The sequence below is a fragment of the Staurois parvus genome, unplaced genomic scaffold (assembly GCF_062004578.1).
Source record: "Staurois parvus isolate SC_StPar_1 unplaced genomic scaffold, SC_StPar_1.0 ptg001328l, whole genome shotgun sequence".
NCBI lineage: Eukaryota > Metazoa > Chordata > Amphibia > Anura > Ranidae > Staurois > Staurois parvus.
This window is the reverse complement of record NW_028319124.1, coordinates 2,700,398-2,712,446: the sequence shown is the minus strand read 5'-3', so window position 1 is coordinate 2,712,446 and position 12,049 is coordinate 2,700,398. Positions and strand designations below refer to the sequence as shown.

The window sequence follows — 12,049 nt, the reverse complement described above, 5'->3', positions numbered from 1 at the left end:
AATCCCCGCCCAGCACCGACCGATGATGTCACCTGCAGTGGCTGGGGATCGTACTAACAAGTCAAAAGAAGGTCGAACAAGTGAGGACAAAGGTGAAGAGGACATAGATTTATCTTTCTGAAAGGAATGGGTTGGAAGGGATGGGTTGCATTTGTCTGTAGGGATTGATCTAACAGTAAACAGGGACCTGATATGTGCGCAGGCACACAGTTTTGTGTGTTTATATACTGTGTGTATATGTATATATACAGGGTGTGTGTGTATATATATTTATTTAAAACATTCTGATGTGTGCATAATATATTTGTTGGTTTACTCCCAATTGATTTATTCTGGAATAAGACAACATTTTTTCCGTAGCCAATTCTAGCAAAAAAAAAAAAAAAATGAGGTAGCATTATTCTAGACTAAGAAAAAAAGTTGGGTGCAATATTTTTCTAGAATGTCAATTTTGAGTAACATATTCTAGAATAAGGCAAAAATTGGGTAACGTTATAGAGTAAGACAACAAATTTTGGGTAACAAATTATTCTAGAATAAGACAAAAATCTGGGTAACATTATTTTAGAATAAGACAAAAAAAAAGTGGGGTAACGTTATCCTAGAATAGGAGAAAAAATTATGGTAACAAATGTTTCTAGAATAAGACAAAAATTTGGGTAATATTATTTTAGAATAAGACAAAAAAACTGGGGTAACGTTATCCTAGAATAAGAGAAAAATTATGGTAAGAAATTATTCTAGAATAAGACAAACATTTGGGTAACATACAGTATTTCATATAAAATAAGACAAAAAAATTGACGTAACATGTTATTCTAGAATAGCAGGAAAAATTATGGTAACATATTATTCTAGAATAAGACAAAAATTTGGGATAACATTATTTTAGAATAAGAGAAAAATTATGGTAACAAATTATTCTAGACTAAGGCATAAATTTGGGTAACATACAGTATTTCATATAAAAGAAGACAAAAAAAATTCTGGTAACATATTATTCTAGAATAAGAAAAAAATCTGGGGTAACGCTATTTTAGAATAAGAGAAAAATTATGGTAACATATTATTCTAGAATAAGACAAGAGGTTTGGGTAATACATTATTCTAGAACAAGACAAGAAATTTGGGTAACATTGTAAAATAACAAAAGTGAGTAACAATGTATTCTAGAATAAGACAAAGTTTGGGTAACATACTATAGAAAAAAGACAAATTTTGGTTAACATATTAGTCTAGAATAAGACACAAAAATTGGATAATGTATTTCAGAAAAGGAAAAAAAAATGGGTAACATATTCTGAAACAAGACAAATTTTTGTGTAACATATTATTCTAGAATAAGACAAACATTTTGGTCAGCATATTTTAGAATAAGACAAAACAATTGGGTAACATATTCTCTTTTCATTTATGTCACACTACATCTGCATTTTAAATTTAGTGAGCACTGAAGGAATAAGGTGCATTGTCTGTAGCAGCCAATCAAATTTCATGGCTGTGGGACCTTTGAAAACGATTTGATATTTGCTTGCGCTGCTCTACAAAGTCACTTTTTTGCTTCTTTTTTTTTTAATACATTCTTTGGTTCCACAGTGCTCTTTAATACAGTTGTATATGATATGAAGATGAAGAGATAATTGATTAAAGCAGTTGAATATTAATTACTGTAAAAATTGCATGCAGAAATGTTGAGATTAAACTTTGGTCCTGTTTTGCGACCAAAGTGAGAGATTTAAGGGGACATTTATCTATACTGTCAGTGACTGTAATATTTTATCCACATAATTGACCTAGAGATTCATGCTAACATTTGTGCACATACACTGCACATTAAAACAGAACTATAGGCAAAAAGTTTATTTCAATTTTGGATAATGGAGGAGGGTATAGGAGGGCTATAACCCCTGTCAGGTTTTTTTTTTTTTTGCCTTTTGTGTCCCATTGGGGAGATTTCCCCTTACTTCCTGTCCCATAGCCAAAACAAGAAGTGAGAGGAAATCACATTAAAGTGATAAAGTACGGGAATCCCTGGTTGTCACTAAAACTCGTGTCCCCATTGGAAGATGTCTCCTATATTACTGTTCTGGGGATAATGCAAAATATAGGATTTTCTTTTATTGTCATTTTCAATGATAACCGTAAGCAGGAGAAATAGAGTGAATTTCCCTAATAGGGCCACATGCAGCAATAAAACCAGAAAGGGGTTCTGATCCCTCTCCTGTCTATCCAAAACTAAGAATAACATTTTACCTTTAGATATACTTTAATTAATATGCAATTTGCTGGAATAATTGTCTCCCAACATCTTTTCTTTTCTTTTTTTAATTTATACCTGCAGCCAGTTTGTACTTATTTATTTTTGTTTCATTTTGGGTAAAGCGGAGAAGATTTAAAATTGCTGACTGTGATTCCCCCCATTCGCCAGGACAGAAAGCCACAGAGTATAATAAAGGTACAATAAAATACAAGGTATAATAAAATATAAACAGGATGGTTAATCTTTCAAATAGGGACACAGACATTGATAAAAACCGGACAGAGACTCTGACCCTTCCCCACTCTATTCAAAACAAAATAATATATGTTTGGAACTCTGTCTGGTTTGATGCATGCCACCTGTGAAAGCAAGGATGCACAAATTTAACATTGATTTAGCCTAGGTTCACATATATGTGGGTGATGTAAATTGCATACATTCCCGCACCCACATGCAGACTTGCAGGACTGCCATTAATTCCTAATCTCTTAGATTGTAAGCTCCAAGGATCAGGCCCTCCTATCCCTCTTGTATTGAACTGTATTGTTGCTGTATTGCCTCCCGTTATATTGTAAAGCGCTGAGCAAACTGTTGGCACTATATAAATCCTGTATAATATTAATAATAATAATAATAATGTCGCCCTCACTCATCTGAAAATGTAGTGCCTTATCGTGTGCAGGAGAACGCATGGTGCAAAAGCTTCATGCAATTTCCCTGCAATTTGAAAAAGTTGCAGGGACCTTTTTCGTGATTTTCGCAGCCCATTAAAATGCAAGCCTCACAAATCGCATAGATGTGAACCTAGCCTTATATGTGAAAAAAATAAAAATGTGAATAATTCAGTAAAACCCGCCTGTAAACACAGGTAAAGTTAACGTGTATTCACATGTCATCCAAACTTATATGACCGACTAATTATTTTTAGGTGAGTCACATGGAGGGGCAGATCCTGGAGCTGCTGGAAATTGTAAGTAGATCCTCAATGTGTCTTTTATATAATACTGATCTATTTACAGTGGTAATGCAATTAGGGCTCATTCACACGGGCATGAAAAAAATGCTGCTTTTAAATGAGCCCATACACATAGCTGCATGTCATGTCCATGTGAAAATGTGAACCGCATTTAGCTGCAAAGAAAAAAAAAAAAAAAGGACACCTCTGCGTCCAGCGCTACACAGTTCTGCAAATTTTACGTGTGTATGTGCATAAAAATGTAGCCAAAGAAGAATTGCACACATCTAAATGCTGTACACATTTAAAAGCAAGTATTCTAGATGCATATTTTACGCAGGATCTTCTGCTAGCTCTGCCAGCAAGCACTCGCGTGCTGCTCATAAAATAGGCATATGCCTGTGTGAATGAGGCCTAATCCATTTGGGGGGATTTATTTGTTGTCACCTTACTACATGAATGAAGACTGTAAAGTGGTTTTAAAGGCTCAAGGCCTTCTGTGTAGCAGCCCCCTAACACTTACCTGAGCCCCATCCCGATCCAGTGATGTCCACAAGAGCCTCAGTTCTCCTGGGACTCTCACTGCTGATTTGCTGAGGCAGCAGCAAGAGCCAATGGCTCCTGCTGCTGTCAATCACAGCCAGTAAGCTAATCATGAAAGTGGGGGGGCAGGGCTGCGCCACGGCTATGTGTGTTAAAGGACATTCAGAGCTGCGGCTCAAGAGCGTGCCTGCTCAGGTGTCCCCATAGCAAGCTGCTTGCTGTGGGGGCACCTGACAGGAATAAGGGGCCAATAGTGCTGGAGGAGGACCTGAGAAGAAAAGGATCTGGGCTGCTCTGTGCAAAACCAGGGGCGTCCCTAGGGTCGGTGTCACCCAGTGCGGTAACGCTTGGTGTCACCCCTCTGGCAATCCCCGCAGGATGGATTGGATCTGTGGATTGAGCATAATAGATCGGAGTCTGATCCATTATGCTGCCCAATCCGCAGATCCCATCCATCTTGCGGGTAATCGTCGGCTTGCAACCTAACTGATCTTTCAACACTGGTCTGGTCTGCACATGCTCGAGAAGTGATGACAGATGGTGAAGGTTCCTGTATTGCGGCCGCATTTCCTGGTTACAGACAAGTACCGGATCTTGCACAGCCTTACCTAGATCAGTTAACCCCGTATAGGTTGCAAGCCGATGATCCCCACAAGATGGATCGGATCTGCGGATTGGGGAGCATAATGGATCGGACTCTGATCCATTATGTTCAATCCACAGATACGATCCATCTTGCGGGGATCGTCGGCTTGCTTTAAAACTTTCCTTTTCGTGGAGCGGGTCCGGTGTCACCCCGTGCCATAGGTGTCACCCAGAGCGGCGTGCACCCCCGCACCTGCCTAGGGACGTCACTGTGCAAAACCACTGCATAGAGCAGGTAAGTATAACATGTTTATTAATAAAAAACAAACAAAAAACAAGACTTTAGTATCACTTTAACTACCTTCGTACTGATGTACATTTATCAATAGCACTTTGCTGGTCCTTTATTACCCAGTGTTATAACAGCACTAGATTAATCAAATCTAATTATCAGTCAGCACAGCCACTGCATGATTACTCTTTACACCACAAAAAATATCATCAAACATATAAATATAAGTAAAAAATTGCATATGAATCAATAACATAAAGGTTGCTGCGCCAACCATAAAGTGGTTTCACTCCACCCCTCAGGAAATAATGCAGCAAAAGACACCACACAACCCACAAACCTTCACTATAAAATAATGATGAAGTCAAAAACATGAAGTCCAAAGTAGTAAGATCTTCCACCAAATTATCCATGTGTCCCAATGGGTCTGTGCACCAGTATCTTCTATAACTGATCACCAGTGCTACCCATGGATACACCTCCCATGAACAATATACTGCATGCTCACCTCCAGACTAGACCCTGATGGATAGTCCCCCTTGTTCCCCCTTCAGGGGCTGCAAACAGGATGGCTCCAGATTCAGTTCACCACAGATGGCTCCCAATGTTCTGTGGATCCTCCACTCACATTATCACGTTATTTCTTTCATGAAAGAAGAATAGGGAATGATAGTGCCTTTCATACAGTAAAATCATTTATTCAATATTAAAATGAAGTCAGTGCACACAGTGCTATGTACTACGCATATCAAACACATATTAAACTCTGTCTCACCACCTCTCATGCCGACATCAAGATGGCCACTGACCCCGCTCCACTCCTATACATGTTACTCCCAATCAATAGGTTTCCACAGTAGGATCGGAGCAAGTGGTCACTTGTGGTTCACTGGTGGTGGCTTGTAGAGCATATAAGCACGTCCTGCTGGCTTGCTCCGGTCCTGCTGAGATATGACCCCTTCTTGGAAAATAGACAGTACAAGGTATTTAGTAAGAGGAATGGTGAGTTTTTGGAAGGTGTTATTTTTTTTTTCAGAAAATTAAGTAAACATTTTTTTTTTTACTCTCACTAGTACAGTGCAGAGTCATTAAATCACTGGTGTGGCGGTAATCAGGGATACTGACTAGAAACAGTATGTAAAAAAAAAAAAAATGATAAGAATATGAAATAATATTGTATTTAATTCTGTAAATCCTTTTTTTTTTCTTTTTTCAACATTTTTTTTTAACATACTGTCATCAAAGTAGTTCAATGGTTTTTCATTCATGACAGCTTGCTTACTGTTGTGATGCTGTGATCGGCTTCAGCTAATCACATGGTACAGGGTGCCAGGTACCACATAATAGATGTGGGCCAATCACAGAAAGCAAGCTGTTCATGAATGAAAACCATTCATGACAGTTTACTTACATAATATCATGTGCACACTATGATTGATCATAGTGGTTACATGATACTCTGGCAATTCACAGTGGCCTGGACATCGATAGCGCCGCAGCAGAGGGGGAGCCTGTACAACTGTACAAGACTGAAGACTGTGACGCTGGAGTTCAACTTTATTGTAAATCTTTTCAGATTGTTAATGTGTTACAGACCTATTTGCATGTATAGTCATTTTACAGTATGTACATGGAGTGACCATATCTGTTCATTGCATATGTGGCCCCCTTGTATCTGCCTGCAAGTATATTACCCCATGACTGTCACTAATATACATTATATTACATTTATTTACAAAGCCTTTCAAAACTTGTTAGTATGGAGCTAGTCTAGGGCTCATGTACTGACTGAATTTTATTGAGTTTGCAGTTATTTAGAACTTTTTAAATATTTTTCTTTATTTTTTCCCAGGATTATACAATAACACATTACACCTTGGGGGCGGGCCTCCTTGTGGGAGGAGTTTTTTTACTATGGCTTCTGCAGAGGTTTTTTCAAGAGAACCAGCCAGGTGAGTGACGAGTCTATTCTTTCCTTTTTACCTTAACTTGAGTAGTACAAATGTTTAACCCAAACTATCCTTGAGTCCACAAAGGAACCGGTCCTACATTCCATAGCTCTTTGTCAGGTTTCCATACTATGTCTAGTCATGCAAAGAAATCCAAAAAGCATAGTTCACATTGCTCACCTTTATATAGAAGTTTATTGGTACAGACCAATGTACAAAGTAGACTGGTATCAAGATAAGGAGCTGTGACACGTTTTGCGCACAAGTGCGTAGTTGTAAGGTCTGAATGTTAACCTTTTGCCAACCACATTACGCATATGTGCAGTGGCAAGGAGGGTGGGCCTTAATGCCCACACACTGAATATATGTGTCCATGGCATCTTAGGGCTTTTATCACAGAAAGCTCCCAGTCTTTAATTATGATTGGGAGCTTGCAGGACAGGCTTCCGAACATGTGATCACTGTGACAGCCAATCACATGATTGGGAAGTCTGTACCGCCCAAGAGGATCAACAAGTATTCAAGAGGTGGCAGTATTGCCTCCTGAACACCTGCAAACTGGCATCCAACCAACTCTGAAACGTACTCCACCAATTTTAATTAAAAAAAAAATATCTGTGCAATTGATAGAAGTGCAAGTCAACTAAATATATTATTAGTATTCAGGATTTATATAGCGCCAACAGCTTGCAGAGTGCTTTACAACAAGGGCAGACAGTATAGTTACAATACAATTCAATACATACATAAAAATAACTACCAGCTGCTAACACAAATTTGTATCACCCCACATTCAATTTAAAATTAAAATAAAGTGTAGCCCTTGGTGACAAAATAGAATTGCTCCCCTTACAGGTGAGTACATACACCTAGGGCGGCAATTTTTAAGGGGGCGAAACCGCCCCCCAGAAGAAGGGACCTTTTGAGCAGTGGCGGACAGCAGGAAGATCGATGTGGGGTGTGGGGAAGGGCAGTTGCAGAGCAATGGTCGTGTACCTCTCCCTCCAGCAGCTGACGAGCCAGGACCAGGGGGCAGCCTGGAGCAGGGAGAGGAGAAGTGGCGGAGATGAAAGAGCCCAGAGGAGGTGAGCTGTGTTGTCTTCTGTGGGCTTTCCCTCCTGTCATCCATCCAGTACACTGCACACTGACAGACCGTATGGGACTGCACCCGTCCCCCCCCCTTCCTGCTGCCCGGAGATCAGCAGCCCTTAAAGTGGGGGGTGGGTGGGTGGGTGCAATGCTTTGGCCAATCACAGCACACAATGATGTCACAAGTGGGCAGGGTCACCGGCTTGATGTCACTGGATGGCCCTGCCCCTTAGATATTTAAGAACTGTCAGGCAGGAGCAGCTGTCACATGGCTGGAAGCCAGCGTCAAGAGTGGAGCCTTTCTTTTTTTTTTCTTTTTTCGGGTCGGCGGTGGCGACGGGCATCGTGATTGTTGTTGGATCTACTTTGGGGGACATTTTTTATTTTTGTTTTTTATAAAGGACTTGTCAGACTGTCTACTGTCATTTTTTACACTACATTTTTTTTTCTGAATGAGTAGCGGTACTATGTACACCATACTCATTCACATGGAGGGTAGGCCAGGACCTGGGGACCCCCTTGTTCAAGGGGGCCTTCAGATTCCGGTAAGCCCCCTGCCCGCAGACCATGGCCATGGTTGTGGGGAAGAGGCCCTTGTCCCCATCAACATGAGGACAATGTTCTTTGGGGGGGGGGAGCCCCCCTCCCCCAAAGCACCCCCCCATGTTGAGGGCATGTGGTTTGGTCTGATTCAAGTTGCTCGCTCATCCCCCCCTTACTTGACCTGCTTGGCTGCATGCTTGGATAAGGGTCTGGTATGGATTTTGCGGGGGGGATCCCCACACCATTTTTAAAAACATTTTTGGCATGGGGGTTTCCCTCAAAATCCATACCAGACCTGAAGGGCTTTGTTTTTAAGGGGGGGAGGACAGCTGAAACATTAAAGCATGTTTTCACTACTAAAATACCGCATAACTCATGCATACTTGGATGTGGTAAGATACCGCTTAGTGAATTGTCCTGGTTCAAAGTTTTTGGCCAAACGTTCATTAGGTTGAAATGTTCGACCATGATCCGAGCAGGGGGGCGTGCGGCCCATCACTAACATCAATCAATGCTGCTGGCTTTAGCCAAAAGAGCTAATCATACAGAAAATTTTCTAACAGGCTGGTTGTACAGAAGTTGATGATGAACCGGATAAATTTTAATCCATGTCTTCCTGGCTTTAAAACCCATATTTAAGATAGGTACATCTGAACCTTGTACTGAAGGTCACTCTATCCACAAATTCCAAATCTTAAGAAATGTATTAGGGTAGACTCTGCCAGTGTATATTATTTTTAGTTTGGGAAAATCTGCAGTGATTGGATGATCTACTTCTGCTAGTGTTGGATGGTTAGGACTCTTCCAGTTGAGTAGCATAATCTTCCTTGCTTGGAAAAGTATTAAGCGAAACATAACGTGTTCATGTATTAGGGATAGAAAGCTACTGAGAATATCTAGGAGACAGACTTCGGAAGTTCAAGGCCTATAAATCTGCATTAAGTTTCCATCACATCCCAAAAGCTGGTAATGCAGAGGCAAATCTAGTATACATGATATGTGATAGCAGGAGTCACCACATCAGTACTAGTTAGTTAAGTTAGCTCTAAACTGACTTGGCAAGCCACCAAATGGCTGGTATGATAACTAATCACAAGTGCAGCACGGTGGCAACTGCAGAGCAGATGGAGTCTATGATGGCAGCTTCAGGAGGGTTTGGTTCTGCTTTATAGCTTTTTAAATCAAGCCTATTGTCCTTGTTACTTGCACTCATTATTCATCATTCATTGTGTATGTACCTATTTTATTAATTGTCTGTAGGTATCCCATTATTGGATATTCCAAAGAAACCGATTCAGAGGGTTTCACACAAGGTGAGAAATTTTAGTGTTTATTCATTACAGTTTGAAGGTGTCTGGAGAGGGCAAAAGTAACAGAAACAATATAAACACAAATATTAAATGTTGAGCTTTAGGTCTCTTGCACACAAGACATTTTCTTTATCTCTCCTAAACATCTTGCATTCTGACCGTGTTATTTTGGTATACAAAATGCTTGACACTTGTAAAAGTGTTGACTGCATTTAGCCGCTTTAAGCCAGAATAAATAATAATTTATTCTGGCCATTGAAATTAATTAACACTCAAGTGCTAAACGTGGCTAGCATTAAAGTGCTTTTACACATGTTTACAAGCATCAAGTATTCTTTCTGCCAAACGCAGTTCAAAACGCTGAACTCCTCTAAAAGACTTTTTTTCATGGACATATATGCTAACATGCAGGTGCTTTTAGAGGCAGGAAAAAAGCCAGACGCCCCTAGGAGCAGCTTATAAAATGTCCAACATGAATGAGGTCTTAATTATACATCCACTTACCCTAATTCCTAAGGCACAATGACCCAACCATCTTGTGATACACAATGACCCAAGCATCTATGTGTCTTAAGATGGCCATGAATAGAACTGAAAAAAGATCTGTACACATCTATCCTTTGATATTTTTATTGGACAAGTACAACTGTAACATGAGTAAATAGTAACGAAGACATGTCTATAGTCAAGTCACTTTCCCATCATGAGAACCTTTCATATAATACAACAGATTGCTAAGGTTTGGACAGAAGCCTGAAATAAACACAGAATTGCATTTCTACAAACCACAATCCTCAAGGCTGTCTCTGAAGAGTAAAGACTTAATATGGATTTAGTCTACAGGAACAGGAAGGGGTTATGTCAGTAGCTTCAGATATGTCACATAGGGCTACAAACCAAACCACAGATAATAGACAGACTTCTCTTTTTTGTACTTGTACATTATTTACATGCTTATACAGGAACCAAACATCAAACTTTACCATAAGTAGACACCTAATATCTACATGCACAGAACTTCCAATTCTTATTAAAGCATTAATACTGTGCAATGAGCCTCCTTGTTGTGGTTCTTGTGTAAGCCAGGTATTCCCAAGGTCCTGGTTCTACCCATCTGGAAAGGTAGCAGAGCATTAACTGCAGTAGATCAGGCAAAACAGTGGAGTTCCAAGCCTTGAGTGTATAATTCTTTGGTCCCTTAATGCCCCAGGTGTCGGCCCCAGGGAAGCCGTCCAGCCTGATGCTACACAAGTAACACAGTAGGTGAGGCCACAAACTGATGACTTCACACTGTATTGTGTATTTAGTCCAGCTGGCTTCTACACGGTCTCTGCCTGTAGCTATGCCTTCTAACATGTTTCACCCTGATTGGGCTTATACATAGAAGGTAGCATAAAGCAAAAGGATGGCATAGAATAGCATAAACTGCAGTACTTGTAGGCAGGCGCAGGTTTTCTTCCATTAGGTAGGTGGCCATCATACAGATGGAGTGAAATTTGTTAGGGGAAATTGTCCCCTCATGGACTCTCTCTGTGTCTGAGGGGGAGTAGCTTCCTGATTGGACGTTGCAACCTCTAGTGAGCTTTGGCGGTCATCTTAGGTGAGGGAACCTTCTATATAAGGGGCCTCACATCATTTTGGGGCTTTCTGGCGAGTGAATGGTAGGGAAAGGAACCTGTTTGTGAGGGACAGTGGATAGCTCAGGGTCAAGTTCCTGGCAAGGATGATATAGGAAAGGCTCCTTCTTCACTATACATACTCCCATGCGCGGTGCAGAGATGTGGAGCTGGTGTAGACTACAGGAATGTTCTTTGCTTACAGTATACCCAGAAAGGACACTACCTCTGATAACAGAATCTGTTCTCTGGTAACAAATACAGTTGCAAGAAAAAGTATGTGAACCCCTTGGGATTACGTGGAGTTTTGCATGAATTGGGCATAAAATGTGCTCTGAACGTCATCTAAGTCATAACAATAGAAGAACACAGTCTGCTGAACATAATACTACACAAACATTAGATGTTGCCATGGTTTCATTGCACATAACATGTAAACATTCACAGTGCAGGGAGGAAAAAGTATGTGAGGCCCTAGCTTAATGACTTCTCCCAGAGCTAATTGGAGCCAGGAGTGAGCCAACCTTGACTCCAATCAGTGTGATGATATTGGATGTGTTGCTGACAGCTGTCCTGCCCTTAAAAAACACACACCTGTTTTGGATTTACTGGTTTCAAGAAGCACTGTCTAATGTGAACCATGCCTCGCAGAAAAGAGCTCTCAGAAGACCTATGATCAAGAATTGTTGACTTGCATGAAGCTGGAAAGGGTTACAAAAGTATCTCCAAAAGCCTTAATGTTCATGTGTCCACGGTAAGACAGACTGTCTACAAATGGAGAAAGTTTAGCACTGTTGCTACTCTCCCTAGGCATGGTCGTCCTGTAAAAATGACTGCAAGAGTACAGTGCAGAATGCTGCATGAGGTAAAGAAGAATCCCAGAGTGTCAGCTAAAGACCTACAGAAA

At 40.5% G+C, this 12,049-nt stretch overlaps 1 protein-coding gene across 3 annotated transcripts in view; it reads left to right on the top strand.

Moving 5' to 3' along the window:
• The window catches only part of LOC149436930 (patatin-like phospholipase domain-containing protein 6), an 84,126-nt gene continuing 72,077 nt past the window's right edge, over positions 1 to 12,049 (top strand). The window contains exons 1-5 of one of the 3 annotated variants that reach the window (XM_089661251.1): positions 1 to 92; positions 2,383 to 2,455; positions 3,189 to 3,230; positions 6,488 to 6,587; positions 9,477 to 9,529. In XM_089661251.1, coding sequence (XP_089517377.1) covers positions 3,198 to 3,230; positions 6,488 to 6,587; positions 9,477 to 9,529 — 186 coding nt within the window. In that variant the 5' untranslated portion in view covers positions 1 to 92; positions 2,383 to 2,455; positions 3,189 to 3,197. Of the gene's footprint in view, positions 93 to 2,382; positions 2,473 to 3,188; positions 3,231 to 6,487; positions 6,588 to 9,476; positions 9,530 to 12,049 lie in introns of all 3 variants that reach the window. The other 2 variants (XM_089661252.1, XM_089661253.1) reach the window with 2 other exon arrangements.